Genomic DNA, 23,098 nt, shown 5'->3' on the forward strand with positions numbered 1-23,098 from the left:
CAAAAAGGGAATTGGATAAATACTTGGAGGAAAAAAAGACATTGCAGGGATCTGGGGAAAAGAGCGGGGAGGGGGAAGTGGGACTGAAGGGATCGCTCGCTCTTCGACAGCCTGCAACCATGGGATGAATTATTGGGACAAATTCTACCCTGGAGATAAATTTGAAGGAGTAAAAGCCAATGACGTCACCGCAGCTCCCGCGTGACGCCATGTGGAGGCTTCTGGAATATTCTCCGGCCTTCCCCCCATCCCCCCCTTTTAAAAAAATAATAGGAGGGAAAAAAATACCAATTTCACACTTTTTTTCTCAGATGTTAGATAAAATGTGAGGGGAAAAAAAGGGCCCGAGGGCGGGGGGGAGACGGTTTCTTTTTCAAACCGGGACCGGATCGGACCGGTTCCAACCGGCTGGGGGAAAATCCTGGTCACTAAAGACGCGCCTGCTTTTCGTGAGAATTTGAAAAAAAAATCCCTGAACCGTAAGAGTAAATGATAATATTGAAAAATTGTTATATGTTGGGGGGGGGGGAGGGGGGATTTTTTTTTAATTGAGCTGGTTGTGTTTAGGGGGATTTGATTTTGTGGTTGCAGGCAGGTAGCTGCCCGGGCCGAGGTCCTGGCGGGGTGGACGGGGTCCTGGCGCCGCCATATTGCAGCAGCAGTCCCTTGTTGTTCAGTGGATGTGAATGAGGAGCGGGAGAGACAGAGAGAGAATCAGCAGCACTACTATCCACAGCAAGCAAAGCTAAAGCAAAGCTCCAGCAACACTTCCCCCTCCCCTTCCTTCCTCCTTCTCCCCACTCAACACCCCGCGGAAGGTAAGAAACTCTCCATGTTCCCCCTCCACCCTCACCCCCCAAGAAATATATAAACGTTGATAATATTATCCACTTCCCCCCCCCCCTCCTCCTCCTCTCTCACTGGGCGTGGTTCATATAAAAGAGGGGGGAAAGAAGAAAAAGCTCCTCTCACACAGTTTTCTGGCTGTGTGTGGCTCCGTGCATGCTCCTCTGTGCCAACTGCAGGCGAGCAAGAGGGAGAGAATGGATAAGCTGGGCAAGTGTTTATATGCACACACACACACATATATTCTCTTCCTTATTCCAGGTGTTGTACAGTGTAAGAATCTCACCTGTTCTGGAGTGTGTGTGTGTGTGATATATATGTATGTTTGTGTTTGTATGTATGTGTGATACCTATATCTGTTGCACTGGAATTAAGCCTAGTAAACTTTAATCAAGCGCTTACTAAACTTTAATCAAAATATGTGTGTGTGTGTGTATATATATCTGTTGTACTAGAATTAAGCCTAGTAAACTTTAATCAAGAGCTTGCTAAACTTTAATCAAAATGTGTGTGTGTGTGTGTATATACCTTATTCCAGGTGTTGTACAGTGTAAGAATCTCTCCTGTTCTGGAGTTTGTGTGTGTGTGAGATATATATGTGTTTGTGTTTGTATGTATGTATGATGCATATATCTGTTGCACTAGAATTAAGCCTAGTAAACTTTAATCAAGAGCTTGCTAAACCTTAATCAAAAAATGTGTGTGTGTGTATATCTGTTGCACTAGAATTAAGCTTATTAAACTTTAGTCAAAATATGTGCATACATCTATATATCTGTTACTCTGGAATTAAGCTTCTTAAAGTTTATTCAGAGTATTGGCCCTGGATAATTTTTACAAAATGGGAATTAAAGTTTAGCATACTTTTTTTTTTGGATGGGCTAAAATATACTTTGACTTGGAGGCTTTTGCAATTTTTTTATGCTGCTTGGTAGTTTTAAGTAGGAATTCCCTTGCTGGAAGTGATTCAAATTCAATATGTAATACATTTAAAAAGGTCCTTTTTTTAAAAACTAAGTTTGACAAGCCATGATTTGTGGGGGGTGGGTGAGGATGCTCCTTGTGCTGGACTCACTAATACCATTCATTTTTCAAAACTTACCATTCACTGTGTTAAACCATTTACATTTTTGAAAGCAGTTGGGTCAGGTCGGATAGTGAACTTTCCATCCTAGAATGTCCTGCTGTCTCTGGATCAAATATATTACTGGATTTACGAGCTCATTGTTGTGTCTGCTCCTGTATTGTGTAAAAGATGAGAAAATGTACATGTGGGAGATGCTTCTGGCAGTGCAGTGGGAGTGTTCTTCTGAAAATGTAAAGTTTTTTGGCATTCTGGTATAGGAAGGATCTATGACTCAAATTAAAATTGCAATGATTTTTGAAGTGTGCAGCATAAAGTACTTTTATTGGAGTTAACTTTGGAAAAATGATTTATATGTAGCGTATATAGGAGGTGAATGCTGCTAACGTTCAATTGAAGAATGGCTTGAGTGACTCCCTTATTAGTGTATGTGGACCTTGTTTTATATAGATTACATAGAATATTACAGCACAGACAGGTCATTCGGCCCAACAGCTCTATGCTGGCATTTATGTTCCACATGAGCTTTATCGCACCCTAACAGCATATTTTTATTCCTTCCTTGTGCACTTGCCCATCTTCCTCTTAAATATATCTATGCTAATTGCATATTGTAATATATATAATCATTATGGGCATGTTAGCAGTATATTGGAGCTAAGGCTGATCCTGTTCTCTCCTGATGTCATGTGTTTCAAATAGCAATTAAAACTAGCCATTTCTTCTTCTCCCCCATCTAAGTTATGTTGCTGCCAGCTATAGCATCCCTACTGTGGTTCTGGCTGAAATCAGTTAATGTGTCACAGACCAAGTGTTGAGCGTAGGACTCCTTTTTTGTGAGTCAGCTATTCTGGATAAACTTGTTGAGCTTTTGGGAGGCTACAACATTTTTCACACCTTTCTCCAGCAGTTATTTTGGACAGTGATGTTAACGGGCTGTTGTGAGTGTGGAGGAAATGACAGCTGGGCCTGACTGACCCTGTCCTCGTCTCTCTTCTGTAGCTCGGGAGTGCTTAGTCCAATTGTTGTGTCCAAACTGCTTTTCCAGTTAACTTTGGCTAATTCAAGGCAGATGAGAAATTGAACCTGGGACTTTCAGGTCTGCATAACTGTCATTGGCTGCTTTTACCAACTGAGCCATCAGGAGAGCTTTGAAGTTTAAAAAAAAAAGTAAACTTAACCATTCGACAACAGGCGCGTGTATTTATATCGCGCCTGCAACATAGTAAAATGTTCCAAGGAGCGTTACAAAACAAAATCTGACACCGAGCCACATAAGGAGAAATTGGGGCAGATGACCAAAAGTTTGGTCAACGAGGTAGGTTTTAAGGAGAGTCTTAAAGAAGGAAAGAGGCGGTGAGGTTTAGAGGGCATTCGAGTTAGGGCCGAAGCAGCTGAAAGCACGGCCGCCAATGGTGGAGCGATTAAAATCGGGGGATGTTCGAGGCCAGAATTGTAGGAGCTGGGCGTGGGGGTGTTGTGGGGCTGGATGGGGTTTAGAGATCGGAAGGGGCGAGATCATAGCGGGATTTGAAAACAAGGATGGGAATTTAAAAATCAAGACATTAACCGGGAGCCATCGTAGGTCGGCGAGCACAGGGGTAATGGGTGAACGGGACTTGGTGTGAGTTGATGACCTCAAGTTTACGTAGGGGCGAAAAGGTGCCTTTAGCATTACCAATTAGGAATGAGCATTGTAACCGCAACCCAGCAACCAGATTGAGCAGCTTCTGGTTAGTGAGCACTCCCCTCTCCGTGTGGATGGGAAATGATCAGGCCGTGCCATTATGTTCATATTGTTTCTTGCGTTGACCTATATGCAGCAACCTCAAAGGAATCTCTTTAGTTTGTAAGTAGGTGAGAGGTGTTCTCTTGTTGCTCTGATCCAGACTATACCCATATGCTTGCGCATCTTAATTTTGATCCTTTTAGATTCTTCTTTTTGAAATGCGTCTTGCGATTAGCCCAACCATTTTATTTTAAATAAATGTCGAGGTTGATTGCAAGTCCCCACCTCCCACCCCTCTGAGGATGTTGACTTGTGTCTAAGCTGCCCACCTTCCAGTATTTTGCCCAAGTGCTGCTCTTCATGTGTGAGACCAGACAGCGAGTGTTGGCAGGCTATTCAACTGTAGGAAGCACCACAACTACCATCTGCCTTCAATCATGTGCACGTGGAACAGACTGGCAGAGATCGTTCGATCATGGTGGTTCTTTTTCCGAGCTCTGTAACTACCCGCCTGAGACCAGTTGATGCAGAAAGTTCCGATTTGCGCTTTATCCAATGTTGAGGCAAATAAACCTCAAACGAGACGCACCCAACACTTGAGCAATTGAAGTGCAAGTAGTTGCATAGGCCTCGAGGGCTGGATTGTCGGGGCTCGGCGGCACGTGACTGAAGAACCGCGGGTTGCACCTCCCAGCTTTGCGGTAACTCGAACACAAACAATTGCCTTTTAAGTTTGTTCAATATACCATCGCAAAATGGTTCTGAAACTTTCCGTCCTTGGGAACCCTGCACGTAGTGATTTGAGCCTGGGTGCCTCGGTTGCGAAACTACCCCAAGGAACATGGTGCTATCATTGCAGAAAACATTCTTGTAGACTAAGATTCTGTGGCTGCTACATGTGGTGATGTCCGAGCCCGCCGGGACAGACTCTGCTCTCTCTCAGACTCAGTGGACTTGAGTGTGGAAGCCTGTGCTTTATGACCTCCTTAAGGTGTTGTCATTTGCTCCACTTGCAGCAAGTTTGCAAATTCAATCGTTTCCAAAATTGACAGTTCCAAAGATTTGGCCGTGGGAGCAAAAAGGTCATTGCGGGAGGAGTAGAAAGTTAAAGCAAAGAAATGTAATATGGGAGGGAGGAGAAATTAAAAGAAGCGCTCCCATGGTGGTACTGAATTGTGGACCAGGAGGTTCCCAGGTTCAGTCCGGGTTCAGTCCATGATCAGCTAGCTGATTTCAGCTGAGGATGTTGCAGTTAGTCTTGGTATTCCGGTTTACGGATGGACTGGAAAATTCTTGATTACATCCACTTTCAGCAGGGATCATTGGACAGCAGATACTGAATGGGGATAGATTATGTACAGCCTCCCTTCCTGAAATCAAGCTTATCTAGGCTCACACACAGAGTGGCTGCTGATAGCTGTGGATTCACCTTCCATGTGGAAGGGGTGAAAGAGAATATTTTTTTTCTTCACGCATCAACTTTGCTTCTATTTCATTGGAGAGGATGTGTACCTTGTGTTAAAATGGAAGGTATGTGTGTGCTGTATACTGGGGCTTTAACCAACGTGTGCTTTTTAAGGAAATGGTGGTGTTTTGGGCCATGTGAAATGGAGAAGAGCTGCAAGATGCCGTCGTGCATCAGAGCAGCTTGTGATCCGAGGGCCGTCATTCGCAAGCTGGCAGCACAATTTCCAGCTTGGCCAAGCTGGAAAGAAACATGGCTCAGGCTGGCCAGAGTGAAATTTTCTAGCCATGCTGGAAGCTTCCAGCTAACTCTCTGCTTTGGATTTGAAAAGCTTTGCAGGGCTAGATATGTTTAAGAAAAATTGAGTAGAATTTATTAAAGCTGCCAATGGAAGAGTTTCCAAATTTTCTGGCTTAAAAGATTCCACTGCCTTGAGGGAATGATGGAGGCAAACCCACATGTCACGACTGTGATTTTTCCACCTGTTGTTCATTGGTCAGTCCATTAGAGGGCAGCAGTGAGCAGAGGCCACAGTGATGGAAAGAAAATTGCCACACTGCTCTCGGAACCTCTTGGGAGCTGGTTTGTGTGTTTATTGGCAGGGAACTGGAGCAGGATGGGTGGAGGAATAAAGCAGATGCTCCTTGGGGCAAGAGTAACTAAAGTTTAATTTGATGTGATCCATGGCAGTGGACCTTGGCTTTAACATTGCCCCAGAGACTGGTTCAGCGGATTATTAAATGCATACTAGTGAGGACTTGGTTGCAACATGTTATTTGCACACGGTGCTACTTTCTACTGAGTTGAGCTGGCTGGGTGGGTTAGAAGCAGAATGTAACTGGGTCAAACAGACCTGGTTTTGTGTGTGTGTCAGTGAGTTGCTCCCACGATGGAATAGGCTGCTGAAGCTCATGGGATAGGTATACAGATGAAGAATGGCTGCTTGAGTGTGGTTCTGGAGGGCTGTTTCTTGTGTTACAGCTAAAGCGAAGAAATTTGCTTCACATCGAGTTATAGGTAAGTGTGTTTCGAGGTTAGTTAATCTCAAATCATGAGTAAAGTTTTAAATTTGTAAGAATTATGTAAGCATCTGATAAAATTTGTTGACATACTCCTGGAGTTATTTGGAATTGACTTTTTTTAGCAACTTGAGTTTTATTCGTGTTCTGTAGGCACTAAGTCCACCTGATTGTGTTGTCCAGCTCGGTGTGGCTTGTTCGCGCTTTGTTCCACTCTTGGGTTATCCGATCCTAGCCAGAGCATCTCCAGCAATGATGTTCATTCCCACCCCTGTACTGTTGTCTCCTGTGTCCCTCAAGGATCTGTCCTTGGCACACTCCTCTTCCTCATCTGCATGCTGCACCTTGGTGGCACCATCTGCAGACATGAGGTCAGCTTCAGCGTGGATGTTGATGGCGTCCAGCTCTACACCTCTTGGACACCCCCCCCCCCCCCCCCGCCACTGCTTTTGTGTTGTCAGACTGCTTGTCTGATAACCAGTCTTGGATGAGCCGCATCCTTACCACTGATTCCATCCACTACCCCAGCCATTGGCTCAGGCTGAACCAGATTGTTCACAGTCTTGGCGTCTTATTCAACCGTGAGCCGAGCTTCTGGTCCAACATGCTCTCCATCACAAGGGCACCTCCGTAACATCTGCCACCCCCAGACTTGACTAGTCCAGTGCTGTCCTGGCTGATCTCCCATTCTCAGAACGTTAGGAACAAGAGTAGGCTATTTAGCCCCTCGGGCCTGCTCTGCCATTCAGTTAGATCATGGCTGATCTCCTCAACTCCATATTTCTCTGCTTTGCTCCATACCCCTTGTTACCCTTACCTAATAAAAATCTAGCGATTTCAATTGCCCTAGCATCCACAGCCTTTTGTGGGGAGAGTTCCAGATTTCTATTGCCCTTTGTATGGAAAAGGTGCTTCCTGATTTTGCTCTGGAACGGCCGAGCTGTAATTTTATTATGTCCCATTGTTCTGAATTCCCCCACCAGAGGAAATAGTTTCTCCGTATCTACCCTATTGAATCCTTTCAATATATTAAACCCCTCGACAAGGTCACCCCTCAAGTTTATGCAACTTACCACAGAATTTAACCCTCTGAAGTCCTAGTATCATTCTGGTGAATCTGCACTGCACCCATTCCGAGGCTTCCTGAAGTGCAGTATTCTAGATGGGGTCTGACCAAGGCCCTCTACAACAGAAGCATAACTGCCTCCCCTTTGTATTTCAACCCCCTTGAAAGAACTGACAACCTTCCATTAGCCTTTTTGTACTTGTCTACTGGCTTTTAATGATTTGACACTCCAGTGCAGTACTGAGGGAGCCCTGCACTGCTGGAGGTGCTGTCTTTCAGATGGGACGTTAAACAAGTGGATGTAAAAGATCCCAAAGCACTATTTCGAAGCGAGCGGGGCGTTCAGACCAATGTTTATCCCTCAATCAACATCACTAAAACAGATGATCTGGCCATTATCACACTGCCTTTTGTGGGAGCTTGCTGTGCGCACATTGGCTGCTGCGTTCCCTACATTACAACGGCGACCACACTTTTGGCTGTAAAGCGCCTTGTGGCGTCTTGAGGTGGTGGTAGGTGCTATATAGGATCTTTTTCTTTGGACTCCCAAATCTCTCTGCTCCTCTCCAGTCCCCTAGTTTCTCACCATTTAGAAAATACTCCGATTTATCTTTCTTGGGTTCAAAGTGGCCGGCCTCACACTTGCTCACATTGAACTTCATTTGCCAACTCACTTAATTTGTCCATGTTCCTTTGCAGCTTCCTGCTCCCAGTTGCAACACTTGCTGTCCCTCCTAACTTCAGCTCCTCCCGAGCTCTGCCTGTATCCTGTCCTGCACCCATTGCTGCTCACTCACTCACCTCTGTCCTTGCTGACATATGTTGGTTTCCACTACCCTGGCGCCTCAGATTTAAAATTCTCATCCTAGTGTTTAAATCCCTTGCCCTCCCTATCTCCTTACCCTCCTACCCCTGAACACTACAATCCATTGACTCTGGCCTTCTGTGAACCTCCCTCTTATTTTCCCCCCCCCCCCCCCCAAACACCACCATTGGCAGCTGTGCCTTCTGCTATCTAGACCCCAAACTCTGGAATTCCCTCCCTAAACTATTCTGCCTCCTCCTTTTTTAAGGCCCGCCTTAAAATTCACCGCTTTGATCGAGCTTTTCTGTCATCGCATCGAGTGTCTCCTTTGTCTCCGTGTCCATTTTTTGTCTGTCTGATTACATCTCTAAAGTAGCGTGTTTTTTTTTTAAACGTTAAAAGTGCTATATAAATGTAAGCTGTAGTTGTATGCCAGTAATTGCTGCTCCCTGTGAACTTGTACCTTCCGTGTGGGTGCTGGGAAGAATTGTTCATAGTAATATGGAGCTGGCAGCAACGTTCCCGCTAAGCTGCACAGCCGCGTAGTGGTCTGAAGGTCCCGCGCAGGCTGCTCCTCGGCTTTTAAATGGAAGAAACCGCGCACGCGCGAAAATGTGAATGGGCCGCGCGGCAAGTTAAAAGGACCGCACACGGGCGGAGGGGGGGGGGGGAACATTGGTTGGGAGAACATGAGCATTTTAGACTTCAAAACTGTGAAGGTTACGCTGGGACAAAGCTGGAATTTTATATCAATTCCTGGCTGTAATTACAAATGATTTAAAATGTTCCCCTTTCTCTGATTTAAAAACAAATGTCTGTGCTTTAACCAGGTTTATTTAGCTTACTGGTAATAGGAAAATCAATTGAGCCAATGCACATTATTGTTATGCCATTATACTGGTGTGATTCTGTTAATTCACCTCGAGCTGTTTCCACCAGTGACGGTTCTGTAACCAGCAGTATTTCGCTCGTGTTATGCAACACACAATGCTCTCCAGACAAATACTATAAACAGTACTGCAGGTATTTTCCGTTTTAGTGGGCACAATGTAAACATTTCACACGCGCAGTTATCCTTCACTGATATTCCAGTGAGATTGATGTCGGCTTTGAGAAAGGTACAAATAATGCAATGCCTGTTGGGTGGCTCTGTCACTTGCCATGTTTACCCCCCTTTGTGTAAACCACTTGCCTTTTGTGATTGCTACAAACCTCTGCTCAGTTTATAGTAACTCTGTCCTGAAGGCTTGTAAACATAGTGACAGTCATCAACCATTTTAACGTAATTACCAGGTAAAGTGCTGCAGTCCCTCATTCAGTGTTAAATATTGAAAGGAGTTATGAACTGAAATTGGCAATTAAAAGCGTATGAAAATGATGGGCCGGAAAAGACCAGCCTGTCCATCAAGCTTGGCCCGCACATGATGCTTGGCGCATCATGACGAGATGCTTCCTACTCTGCCCCAGCCGTGTAACCTCCCAAACCCACCAGCTCCAAGTTACACACCATCCTGACTTGGAAATATATCGGCCGATCCTTCATCGTCGCTGGGCCCAAATCCTGGAACTCCCTCCCTAACAGCACTGTGGGAGCACCTTCACCACATGGACTGCAGTGGTTCAAGAAGGCGGCTCACCACCACCTTCTCAAGGGGCAATTAGGGATGGGCAATAAATGCTGGCCTTGCCAGCGAGGCCCACATCCCATGAACGAATTAAAAAGAACACAAAAAAACCTCCCGGGAGAGGCAGAACCCTTCCCCAGGGCCAGTAAGGCTAGAAAAAATCTGGAAAATTCCTCTCCGAACCCCCCTCCGGTTATCAAAACCAGTCCAGGAGATCACTTTGACCATGCGTACGTTAACTGTTAACCCACTTACTACTTTATCTGATGCGATCTCTGCCCCAGCCAAGAACCAGCCCAGCTCCCCACTGAAGGGATAAAATATTTAATCAATTTTTTAAAAACTCTTTGATCTGAAGGTCCTGCGCTGGCTGCTCAACAGCTTTGTAATAGAGAAAGATGCGCACGCGGGATCATTTGAATGGGCTGTGCACCCCCCAAAAAATTAGCAGGACATTGCCCAGAACTAAAATTTCCTCCGAGCCATTTTTCTTCCCACAAATTACAGAAGTCCAGACTGTGATCTGCTTGTTTAAAAAAAAAACTCTTGCTTTGACACGTCATCCATAAATCAGTGCATGAAAATAAACAATTGCTTTCAATTTCCCAATTCTTGCATTTTTTTCACTATCCATTCTCAACTGTATTCTAGAAGCAGAGGTTGGTTTGTTTGTTTTACCCAAGTTTCATTGTTTGTGGAAAAAATGTGTTACTTCAACTTGATGAGATTGATAGATTTTTGTTAGCTAAGGGTATCAAGCAATATTGATCAAAGGTGGGTAAATTGAGTTGAGGTGCAGATCAGCCATGATCTAATAAGGCTTGATGGGCCAAATGGCCGCCTCCTGTCCCTATGAAACGTGGCCTCCAGTTTGCACACCGCAAAACCACATTGAGATAAATGCCCAATTAAATTGTTTGTGGTGTCGGTTGAGGGATAATTATTGGCCAAGACACAGAATTGGTTTTCAACACTTGAAAGTGCTGGTGGGTACAGAGCAGCATTGATGGAACATAGGCTGACATTTCTGTCTGCTGTTTGTTCCCTTGCTGTCTCCTCCCCTCCCCCAAAGGTTGGCTACCTTCTGCTAAGTAGGTTTCTTCAAAGAAATGGGAAAACAGCCTCCATTTTAGAAGAGTAGGACTGTATAAATTAAATGTGACCCTCCAGTTCTTCAGGCTTGAATTTGGAACATGCGAGAAAACTCACTGGACGCAGACCCTTAATGCTCACGTGCTATTCTGATACGATGAGGTGCAATAGATGTAGTTTAGTGGGTCTTCTGACTACATTTTTTGTGATTGAATTTGACTGACTGCATTTTTTTTGGCTCATGGGGTAGCAGCCCTTTGGTAACATTCCCCATGAGAGTAATAGTGGGCTGTTTGCAAAGTTGGGCCCAAGCCTGATATCCTCTCGCATCCATTGAACGCTTTCCAGAAGAGGTTGCTAAACAGCCAGGAACCACAATCTTGGCTGCTCGCCCCCTCCCTCCCTTTCTTCCTTCCTCCTTTGGGCATGGCAGCATTGAAGCCAGTTGTAGTGTCCATCTGGCTGCAGTCACTAACTCTGAGGCAGGCTAGGAATTGACTCTGGGGCATTTACCCATCAGTTCATACTTTTTAAAGTTGCTTGGAAATAATTAAAAGGTAAAATAAACCAGGCACCATTATGGTTTGGAGTTCTGCGTTTGAACCAAAAACTGCTGGAACAAAATATTGTCTGTTTGTTCCCTATCTGTGCTTGTACCGTCCATCTTTGTCCAGCTGCTTCTGGTTGCATTTTACTGAGGAATTTAGGAAGGTAGTTCAAAAATATCTGGATTGATCCATGTTTAAAGAATGTTAGCATGGTGTTTAAGGGAAAGCTGCAGAAGTGATCTACTCCATACTTACCTTGAATGGCAGGTGTGGTAAGAAAGGAAGGGGTATTGATGACTAACTATCCTGTGAGTTTAGAGCTGTATAGGTAACCATTTTATTGATTCAGCAATTGGCTGCAAAGTTAGCGATAGTTTTCGGTAGTAAGAACTCCTAGTTTATTGACCTGGATATGAACTGACTGTGCTATATGTCTTTTCCCTTAAGAGATTCAACGATCTCTGCCTGAATCACTCCCTATGGCAAAGCGTTCTATGCTCCAACAACCCTCCTGTGTAAAGTTTCTTCTAACTACCCTCCTCACCTTTCATAGTGCAAATAATGCTGAATTGCCTGGGTTTCGAGGGTGAGGTTTCCAAGGCTCGACCACAGTTTGGGCACCTGTCCTTTCTACATTGGGCAGACTGAGAAGTTGCATTTAAGATGACAAAACCAATGTCCAGTCTTCACATTCCTATTTTCGCCTTTCTTTTGATTTGCATGCACAGGACTGAGAGCGTGTGGTGACGAGACGACTTTGAAAGTGCCCACGTCCAACTTGAAGGTACACAACTTGATCACATTTCTCTATCAAATGATTAATTAATTGTATCTATTTACATGCCGATGAGTTAACATTTCGGGTGTGGACCCTTCGTTAAGACTGATCATGTGGCTCTATCCAGAATATTAGCCTGTCTTTTTACAGATGCTGATAGAAATATGCAGCAAGTCAATCATTTGCAGTTTTGCTTCCATCTCTACTTCATTATAGTAAACGAGTTATTTTTTTGGAAACAAGCTACCCAAAGCTCACTATTGTACATTTATACTGTAAAACAAAGGCATTGGTGGAAAATCTCAGGTTGTAGTTGACATAAAGCTGTTGCATTCGGGTCCTGTGCTTTATGCACTCGGTTTTGAGGTCTACTGGCTGTACCACCCAGGAATAGAAGTAGGCCATTCAGCCCCTTGAACCTGTTGCACCATTCAATTAGATCACGGCTGATCTGTACGTTATCTCTAGTTACCCACCATTGTTGCACATCCCTTGATGCCCTGACCTAACAAAAATCTGTCGATCTCTGTCTTGAAAATTTAAATTGACCCAGCATCTGTAGCCTTTTGGGAGGGAGTTCCAGATTTCTACTATGTTTTTGTGAAAATTGCTTATAAGAACATAAGAAATAGGAGCAGGAGTAGGCCATTCGGCCCTTCGAGCCTGCTCCGCCATTCAATAAGATCATGGCTGATCTTCTGCCTCAACTCCATTCACCGGCCCTATCGTCATATCGCTTGATATCTTTACTAGTCAGAAATCTGTTGACTTCTGTTTTGAATATACCCAATGACTGAGCCTCCACAGCCCTCTGGGGTAGAGAATTCCAAAGATTCACCACCCTCTCTGAAGAAATTTCTTCTCATCTCAGTCCTGAATGGCCGACCCTTTATCCTGAGGCTGTGGCCCCTGGTTCTAGACACCCCAGTTTCCTGATTCCACTCTGAAATATCCAGCACTAATTTTAAGATTATGCCCTCCTGTGCTGTACTTCTCCCCCGCCCCCAACCCCCCAACCAGAGGAAATACTTTCTCTGTATCTACCCTATCAAATCCCTTAATCATTTTAAAGACCTCAATTGGATCACCCCTTAACTTTCTAAACTAGGGGGGTCAAACTCCATTTACACGGTGAGCCTGATCTGACATCCTGGCACTTGGTGTGGGCTGCGTTCAGTGAGAAACATTTGAACACGGGGGTAGAATGTGTTTCACCTTTTTTGGGGGGGGCACAATGTATACAAATTTCTGGGCGTGCGTTCCTGCACCTAATCTGCTGCCGTCCTATTGGAGTACGGCGGCTGTCTGCAATCAACGATGGATCAATTTAAATATTCAAAGAAGGGTCCTGTGCCTGTTTCGGCACCCTTCTGAAAGTCGGTGGAGCACGCTCCGTACCAGTTCTACCGCCATTTTCTGCGCTAATGGTGGGAATTGTAGCTTCAAACTGGTTAGATGAGCAAGCAAAATGTATGAAACTCCTGGGTTTTGTTGTAGCCCCAGTACATAGCAACTTGGTTCCTTTCCTCCTGCTTTACTGTCCCCTTGGAATAAAGGGGAATCTAGGGTCCAATGTTCCCTTCAATTTTTTTTCGGGTGCGCGGCCCCGTTAAGGAGCTACGCAGCCCATTCAAAATGCCGCACGTGGGCGTGTTTTTTTTCTATTTAAAAGCCGGTGAGCTGGCTGCGTGGGAGCTGCAGGATGCTGCGCAGCTTAAAGGGAGCGTTGCTGGGGTCCCAGAACAGAAGAAGTGGGTTTTCTCCCACAGTTCACTGCATAGCTGGTTACCAATTTCAGCTGCATCAGGTGGTTGGGGCCTGGTGAGTGTCCGAGGGAAGAATTGTAGGGTTCCTGGTGATTGGTAATGTGTGGTACCGACAAATACTTGCGTGTAGGGTCATCTGCCAGTCCTTTCAGCTTGGGAATAGTATAAATTGTCCAGAGAATAATAGAATAGCTCTCCCTCTCCCAAAACAATTGCACATCAATCAGTACTTGTAGTCCCTTTCTGGGGATTACCTTTCTTTTGTCAATTCTTTAACATTAACTGTAGGCAGTTATATTTTGTATATTTTCTCACCTGGCAATGCTTCTTGGTGCAGGAACACTGTCTCCTCAAATTATAAATCTTACGACATGTTTGGAAAGTACATTGGGTTTAGGCTTGCTTTAGCAAAACTTGGTCGAGCTCCAATGCCAAGTGGCATTTGGTTATTTGTACATTAATCTATCCTGTTAAGGTTTTGTCTAAGAATGTACAGGAAACTCTCTTTTTTAACCGGCACCTAAATATCCGGAAAAATCTCTTAACCGGCAAAATTCAGGAGTCGGTTCAGGTAAGTTTTTTTTTACTATATATTAGTGGCCGTGTAACCGGGGTTCCTGCACCTGTGGCCGTGTAACAGGGACTCCTGGATCTGTGGCTGTGTAACCGGGGTTCCTGCACCTGTGGCCGTGTAGGGGCTCTCGTACCTTGGTAAGTATACCCCTCTGTAATCCGGACTTTTTGATCAACCGGCGTCCTGTCGGTGCCGGATAAAAGAGTTTCCTGTATTGCTATATAATTGTAGAGTTCCCCTGGAGTTGTTAACCCTGCGTGTGATGTTATAGATCTTGGTCAGCATCGGCCATTGAGATTTCGAAAACCTAAATCTGCTGTGACCGCTGCTTGCCAATTGCACCTTCAGCCATCACAAACATTTTCTTTAAAAAGTGGGTACTATACCTTGCCTATCAGGCGGGCAAGGCAGGAGAATTTTGGGAGGGATTTTGAGTGGACAGACATGATGGCAGAAAGAACTAGCAACGGAGTAGAGTGGGGAATGAGATTTTTCTGGGGATGTGGTTGGAGAAAATGTTTGGTGTTGGATCAGATGTGAGGAAGGAAGCTCGGCTCGGGGTGGCGAAGAATACCAAAGTGTTGCACCTCTAGTTTTAATGCCTGTACAGACACACTGAGATCGGAGGATCTGCTGGTTTCCTGAACGTTGATCTGATGCTTTAAAATAAAACCTTAAAGTGGCAGTATCGCTGATCTCGAGCTGACCTGGTCATTGTGCTATGCTAATGGTAGCCTGATCAGATGTTTAAACCGGTCAGTCCTGCACCAGTGAGTGAGCTGCTTGTTCTTCATTATTGAAGGGTTTTGTACTGTATGTGGAAGGTCATGAGAAAGCAGAGGTGACAGAAATACTGTTTTCGCCAGTTAATCCTGTATTTGTATTTTGATATGTACTCACGCTAAACATACATTTTTTAATATCATATACAAGTAAAACCATTGGGCCTAATCCTGCTTAGCCTATTTAACACTCGAGCACTATTCTCCTCAGTTGCTAGTAATGCTAACTCCGGGAGTTGGGGGAAACCTGTGACCAATTTCAGGAGAAACACTGGGAATTTCTTTTTCTCGACACCACGTTTGTCCATAACATATCAGTAAACATACTTAAGTTAATCCCTCCCCCTTTGAGTTGACACTAGCACTTCTGTATTGTGAATTTTCATGAAATGCAGATTGTATTGTAAATTGTGTGTTGATCCAAGTGAGGGGTGTTTGTGTTGGGAATGGTTCTGTTGGGCCTCACTAATGTTGGGGACTTCAGTTGGTTGAGTGTTTTCCACAGGTGGGAATTTCTATTAAAGGAGTGTCGCCAATGGGAAATGTATGAATTGCTTGTTGTGGGCAGCACGCTTGGATTCAAAGTAGGGGACTTGAAGGCATCTGGGTGCCATGAGGTGCTATCAGGTCACTTGCCTCTTAATGGTAAATTTATTTTTCAGGGTCGGTGGTGCCAACAAGTATAACTGAGAGAGTAGCGCATATAGGCGGGTCGATGGAGTTAAGATACAGAACTGCCATGACCTAATGGAATGGTGGAACCAGCTTGAGGGGCTGAACGGTCTCCTCCTGTTCCTAGGTTGTGAACTTCCATTTGAGGGCTGCTCTTGAGATCGCATAAAAATCTACCTGTAAAGAGCAGATTGTTGCTGCACACTTGGGTATACCTCTGCTCTGCTTGTATTTCAGCAGCAAGACTCCCTTTTGTGTAGCATGATGGTTAAGGGGGTTTTCAGAACCGGTGCCATGGATACAACTGCTTATTTGCTAATGTTGATTGACTTGTAGGGCATGGTTCATTGACAATGCAGCAACTTTGTAAAAATCTACGGCTTTCAGTGAAGAGGCTGAAACATTTCATAGAACTGCTGTTAAGACATAGTGAATTTATGGAGGTTTACAACCTATATGCACTATAACAAATTGTAATTCAAGTAGAAAGATATATTCTCAAGCGTTTTCACATCTGATTTTTGTGTCTGTAATTCAGACTTTGTTAATGGTTCATTTAGAACAAGACCACAGTTAAATCGATACCTAATCCCAATGTGCATAAAGTTCCAGTTTTACTGATCATTGTCTATTGAAATGCTTTCCTCTCAAGCTATTGTATGTAGCTGGATTCTAATTAGTTCCTAAATTGTGAATGGGTACAATGCAGGTTTGACCTTTTTCAATCTCTCCTCATACCACTTGCAATCTTTCTGTGCCATTCCCCTCTCCCCAAACCTCTGGTTCTGATTTTAGAAGTCTTCTAAGCTAGGAAAGAGATGCCTTAGACTTTCTGTGCACACCTAAGACTGGCCAGCTTTGGTGGAAGCCTAGGAGCAGATCAGCCATCGCTCCTGGTCCGGCAACACCTTTTTTTCTTCAAAAAAAAAATTCTCATCCTTGTTTTCAAATCCCTCCATGGCCTCGATGCTCCCTATCTCTAACCTCCTCCAGCCCCGCAACCCCCTCGGATCTCTGCGTTCCTCTAATTCTGGCCTCTTGCGCATCCCTGATTTTCATCGCGCCACCATTGGTGGCTGTGCCTTCAGCTACCTGGGCCCTAAGCTCTTGAATTCTCTCCATAAACCTCTCTACCAGTGTTCTTCCTAGGGTGCGCGTAGCTGTGCATCAATCTGGAGGTCCCACACAGGCTGCTGCACAACAAATTTAAAGGGACCGCACGCGCGCACAAATTAGAGGGAATGTTGCTCTCTGCCTCTCGCCTCCTTTTAAGATGTTCCTTGAAACCTACCTCCTTAAAACCTACCTCTTTGACCAAGCTTTTGGTCACCTAACCTAATATCATCATATGTGGCTCGGTGTCAAACTTTGTTCACTCCTGTGACGCTGCTTGGGCATGTTTACTATGTTAAAGGTGCTATATAAATGCAAGTTGTGTATGGCCCAGAGAGATCAGTGCAAATTGAACAATAAAACATGTCATACTACCACAAAAAGAGCAAGTGGTAGATCATGATTTTAAATCTCAAGTTTTGGTGATCTATTTGTTTCTCCTTTTAGAAATCTCCAGTGGACTTTTGCTTTGTTTCAGCTCTGGAGATTGTCGAGCCTATCTGAGAATAGCGTGAGGTGACACTGACTGTGAGCTCTTGTGACATGAGTGCTTAGCCAATGGACAATTCTCCACTGTTCTGGAGGGGGTTTCATGGCTGTTTCTCCCTCCAAGTACCCTATCTGGAGATGGAGTTCTATGTAACCTTTTTCATTCATTCACTTCTAATTGTGCTGCTTCAGTTTGTCGTTCACTGTCTCCTTTTTCTCACTCGTGCTTTTCATTAGGATTTTTTTCTATTGGGGTTACGGATGCAGGTTTATTTGCATGTACAAGAAACTTTCTGGTTTCCGGCACTGACGGGACCGAGCTGGTGCCGTCCCATCAAAACTGCCGTAGAAACCGGCGCTAATGTTTAAACATACGGAGCTTTTGAGCTCCGTGTGAATCAACAAACCCTGTTGCTTAGCAACAGCTTCAAAACAGTCGGCCGCAGCTTAAAAGCGTCTCTGTAGCTAAGCAACAGCTTCAGCTAGACCTTGCAGAGCCTGACTTTGGCGGGGGGGGGGGGAAGCAACGAGAAGTAAAACAAACTTCTAGGAAACGGCTCCTGAATTTTGCCGGTAGATAGAGCTTTCCGGACATTTAACCTCCGGTTAAACAAAAGTTTCCTGTATGATAGAAAAAGTTGCTTTTAATCAAATGCATTTTAAGATTGTGCCAGTGTGTTTCTTTGCTTTTAACTTGTTGCCTCAGTTGCTCCAACCACTCATGACCAGTATCAAGGACAGACCTGGAACTACTGTCCTACTGCTCAAAGGCACAACCCAAGTTTGGAAGAACAAAATATGTAATTATTCTGTTTTTCCCCGAAACACTCCTTCAGTACAAGTACTTAAAAATGTCACCCACCCATCATATGTTCTTTACTGAAACCCCAGTGAGAGCACTAGACAGGGCTAAAAATCTGGACAATATTCATGTAAAACCTTGGCTAATTGCTTATTTATTCTGCAGGGGACTGTTGAAGTAAAACAATGTCCGGAATTGCTGTGAGTCGACTTGCACAAGAAAGAAAAGCCTGGAGAAAGGATCATCCTTTTGTAAGTACACTTTTTGCCAGCTATGCTGGTTACTCCTTTGGGAATGTTTGGGTAGTAGGGCTAGGAAGCCTGTTCGATATAGAAGTGGAGCACTGGAATCCTTTAGGGGATTGCAAATCTTGATCCCAACTTGACTTGTAAGAACATAAGGGAGCAGGAGTAGGCCATTTATTAAGATCATGGCTGATCATCTACCTCAACTCCACTTTCCTGCACTATCCCCATATCCCTATCCAAAAAATCTATCGATCTCTGTCTTGAATATACTCAACGACTGAGCCTCCACAGCCCTCTGGGGTAGAGAATTCCAAAGATTCACCACTCAATGAAGAAATTTCTCCTCATCTCTGTCCTAAATGGCCGACCCCTTATTCTGAGACTGTGACCCCTGGTTCTAGACTCCCCAGCAAGGGGAAACATCCTTCCTGCATCTACCCTATCAAGCCCTGTAAGAATTTTGTATGAGATCACCCCTCATTCTTCTAAACTCCAGAGAATATAGGCCCAGTCTACTCAATCTCTCCTCATAGGGCAACCCCCCCATCCCAGGAATCAGCCTGGTGAGCCTATCGTTGCGCTCCCTCTATGGCAAGTATATCCTTCGTTTGGCAAGGAGACCAAAACTCTTCACAATACTCCAGGTGTGGTCTCACCAAGGCCCTATATAATTGCAGTAAGACATCTTTACTCTTATACTCAAATCCTCTTGTAATAAATGCCAGCATACCATTTGCTTTCTCGATTGCTTGCTATACCTGCATGTGATTCGTGTACAAGGACACCCAGGTCCCTCTGAACACCAACATTTCCCAACGTCTCTCCATTTATAAAAAAAAAAAAAAATACTCTGCTTTTCTATTTTTCCGACTAAAGTGGATAACCTCAGATTTCTCCACATTATATTCCATTTGCTATGTTCTTGCCCACTCACTTAGCTTGTCTATATCCCTGAGAAGCCCCTTTGCATCCTCCTCACAACTTGCATTCCCACACAGCTTTGTATCCTCAGCAAACTTGGATATATTACATTTGGTTCCCCTCATCCATGTCATTGATGTAGATTGTGAATAGCTGAGGTCCAAGCACTGATCCTTGCAGTACCCCACTAGTTACAGCCTGCCAACCTGAAAATGACCCGTTTATTCCTTCTGTTTTCTGTCCATTAACCAATCCTCAATCCATGCTAGTATATTACCCCCAATCTCACGAGCCCTAATTTTGTTTAATAACCTCTTCTGTGCCACCTTATCGAATGCCTTCTGAAAATCCAAATACACCACATCCACTGGTTCCCCCTTCTCTCTTCTGCTAGTTACAACCTCAAAAAGCTCTAACAGATTTGTTAAACATGATTTCCCTTTCATAAATCCGTGTTGACTGCCCAATCCTAATATTTTCTAAGTGCCCTGTTTCTACATCCTTAATAATAGATTCTAGCATTTTCCCTACTACTGATGTCAGGCTAACTGGTCTGTAGTTCTCCATTTTCTCTCCCTCCTCTTTCTTATGTTGGGGGTACATTTGTTACCTTCCAATCCGCGGGAACCGTTCTAGAATCTATGGAATTTTGGAAAATGACAACCAATGCATCCACTCTCTATAGCCACCTCTTTCAAAACCCTAGGATGTAGGCCATCAGATGCAGGGGATTTTTTGGCTTTCAGATCTGTTAATTCCTCCAGTACTTTTTTTTTTTACTAATACAATTTCTTTTAGTTCCTCATTCTGGCTAGAGCCTTGGTTCAGCACTATTTCCAGAAGTTTTTTGCACCACCTTCTCTGAAGACAGACACACAGTATTTGTTTAATTATCTGCCATTTCCTTATTCCCCATTATAATTTCTCCTGTCTTAGCCTGTAATAGACCCACATTTACTTTCACTAATCTTTTCCTTTTCACATACCTATAGAAGCTTTTACAGTCTGTTTTTATGTCTCTCGCTAGTTTACTCTCATTCTATTCCCTTTATCAATTTCTTGGTCCTCCTTTGAATTCTAAAATCCTCCCAATCCTCAGGTTTACTGCTCTTTTTGGCAACATTATAAGCCTCTTCCTTTGCTCTGATACTATCTTTAAGTACTTTTGTTAGCCACGGTTGGACCACTTCCTGTGGCGTTTTTGTGCCTTAAAGGAATGTATATTTGTCGTAAATTATGTATTCTTTAAATGCTAGCCATTGCTTCTCTACCGTCCTACCTTTTAATGTAGTTTCCCAATCTACCTTAGCCAACTAGCCCCTCATACCTACGTGGTTTGCTTTGTTTAGATTTAAGACCCTAGTTTTGGATTTAACTAAATCACTTTCAAACTCGATAGAAAATTGTATCATATTATGGTCACACTTCCCTAAAGTCCCCTTTATTACAAGGTTATTAATTAACTTTCTCGTTGCACAGTACTAGATCTAAAACAGCCTGTTTCCCAACATACTGATCTAGAAAACTGTCTTGCATACATTCCATGAATTTGTCCTCCATACTATTACTACACATTTGGTTTGCCCAGTCTGTAAATTAAAGTCCCCCATGGTTACTGTATAACCCTTGTTATATGTGCCTCTAATTTCCTGATTTATACTCTGCCCTACATTACAACTACTGTTTGGGGGCCTATAAACAACTCCCACCAATGTTTTCTGCCCCTTGCTGTTTCTTTGCTCCATCCAAACTGATTCTACTACATTTTTGGAGCCAAGATCCTTTCTCTCTACTGTCTTTATCCCATCCTTTATTATCAGGGCTACCCCTGCTAATTTTCCATTTTGCCTATCTCTTCTAAAAGTTAAGTATCCTGGAATATTTAGTTCCCAACCTTGGCCACATTGCAACCACGTCTCCGTAATGGCTATTAGATCAAACCTATTCATTTCTATCTGCGCTATTAATTCATCTATTTTGTTGTGAATGCTTCACGCATTCAGATATAGTGCCTTTTAGCTTTGACTTATTTCTATTTTTCCCTGATGCCACCGTAGCCACTGATGCCTTATTATCTTTGTTACTCTCTGTCCCTTCCATAAGATCAACCATGATCTCATTAAATGGCAGAGCAGGCTCGAGAGGCCGAATAGCCTACTCCTGCTCCTATCTTCTATGTTTCTTGACCCACTCTGCTTATTTTTAACCCCAAACTCTACTCTGCTCTAGAGCCTTGACATTTCTCTCGCTGCTTTTAAATTTACTCTTTCCTGAATCCTCCCGCCCCCCCACCTTCATTAGCTTAAAGCCCTGTCTACTGCCCTAGTTATTCAGTTTGCCAGCACACTGGTCCCAGCCAGTGGACCCCGTCCAAACGGAACAGCTCCCTCTTTCGCCATTACTGGTGCCAGTGCTGTTCTTTACCAGTGTTTTGCTTGGACTGTTAGTGTTGACTCCACAGCACAGAATATAATAGAAAACAAAAATGGAGCTGACAGTTAGAATCATGGATTAGTACAGCACAGAAGGAGGCCATTCTGCCTATCGAATCTGTGCTGGCTCTTTCGAAGAACAATCCAGTCAGTCCCGCTCTTTCCCCATATCTGTGCGGTTTTTTTTCTCAAGTATTTATCCAATTCTCTTTTTGAAGGAATCATAAAGTACAGCCAGAAGGAGGCCATTGCTTCATAAAAGCTTGTCTGATGATTGGCAGCATTGATACAGTAAACAAAGAAGATTGCTATTTCAGCTAAGTGAGGAAGTTTGTTACGGGATAAGAACATAACATAAGAATTAGGAGCAGGAGTAGGCCATACAGCCCCTCGAGCCTGCTCTGCTGTTCAGGAAGATTATGGTTGATCTTCGACCGCAACTCCACTTTCCTGCCCGAACCCCATATTCCTTGATTCCCTTAGTATCCAAAAATCTATCAATCTCAGCCTTGGATATACTCAACAACTCAGGGTTGTAAATCTTTGAAATTCTCTGGATGCTGAGTGAAGAAATTCCTCTTCATCTCAGTCTTAAATGGTCGCCCCCTTACCTGAGAATGTGACCCCTAGTTCTAGACTCTCCAGCCAGGGGATGAGGGCAGTGTGACGAGTTCTTTCCTCCTTTTCTCTCTCTCAAAATGCCCCTTGTTTTTATTTAATTGGTAGTATTGTTTGTGTTTGTGTTAGATTAATTTCTATGTTGGGAAAATGGCTGTGCTGCCGGTACAAGGATCAAAGTAATCACCTCCTTGCTTGTCCTTTGCAGCTAAAAATACAGATTAATCTAGGGATAAGCTATTTTGAGCTTTATCTTTTATATTGTACAAGAAAGGGAAAAAAAAACTGAGCTTTTTCAGAGCCTCAGAAGGCACATGTTTTGAGTTAAATTGAAATTATTTTGCATTCTGTTGGTTGACCTTTTTTTGAAGAATTGAATATTTAGTGTAATGAAAGACAAAGGGTGGAGGGGATGTCTTGTGCTGTGGGTTCATGCACACTTGGGGGTTAGGCTCAGACTGTTGAAAGGCATTCCACATAAGAACCTTGCAGCCAGCCGACAGGCTTGGAATCCAAGTCCTTGAAATGAAATGGATCAAAGAAAGAAGGATGCTGCATTTATACAATAGCATCTTTCATGTGGTTAGCACAGCCAAAAGTGCTTTACAACCAATGGAATACATC

The 23,098-nt window shown here is 43.9% G+C and overlaps 1 protein-coding gene across 2 annotated transcripts in view; it reads left to right on the forward strand.

The window, feature by feature from the left end:
• The first annotated feature begins 672 nt into the window (after positions 1 to 672).
• The window catches only part of LOC147099447 (SUMO-conjugating enzyme UBC9), a 42,699-nt gene continuing 20,273 nt past the window's right edge, over positions 673 to 23,098 (forward strand). The window contains exons 1-3 of one of the 2 annotated variants that reach the window (XM_085969617.1): positions 673 to 818; positions 12,008 to 12,063; positions 18,421 to 18,506. In XM_085969617.1, coding sequence (XP_085825743.1) covers positions 18,441 to 18,506 — 66 coding nt within the window. In that variant the 5' untranslated portion in view covers positions 673 to 818; positions 12,008 to 12,063; positions 18,421 to 18,440. The remainder of the gene's footprint in view (positions 819 to 12,007; positions 12,064 to 18,420; positions 18,507 to 23,098) is intronic. The other variant, XM_085969618.1, reaches the window with a different exon arrangement.

Source organism: Somniosus microcephalus, chromosome 28, assembly GCF_052327205.1.
Source record: "Somniosus microcephalus isolate GS21.2 chromosome 28, FLI_Smic_1.0, whole genome shotgun sequence".
Taxonomy (NCBI): Eukaryota; Metazoa; Chordata; class Chondrichthyes; order Squaliformes; family Somniosidae; genus Somniosus; species Somniosus microcephalus.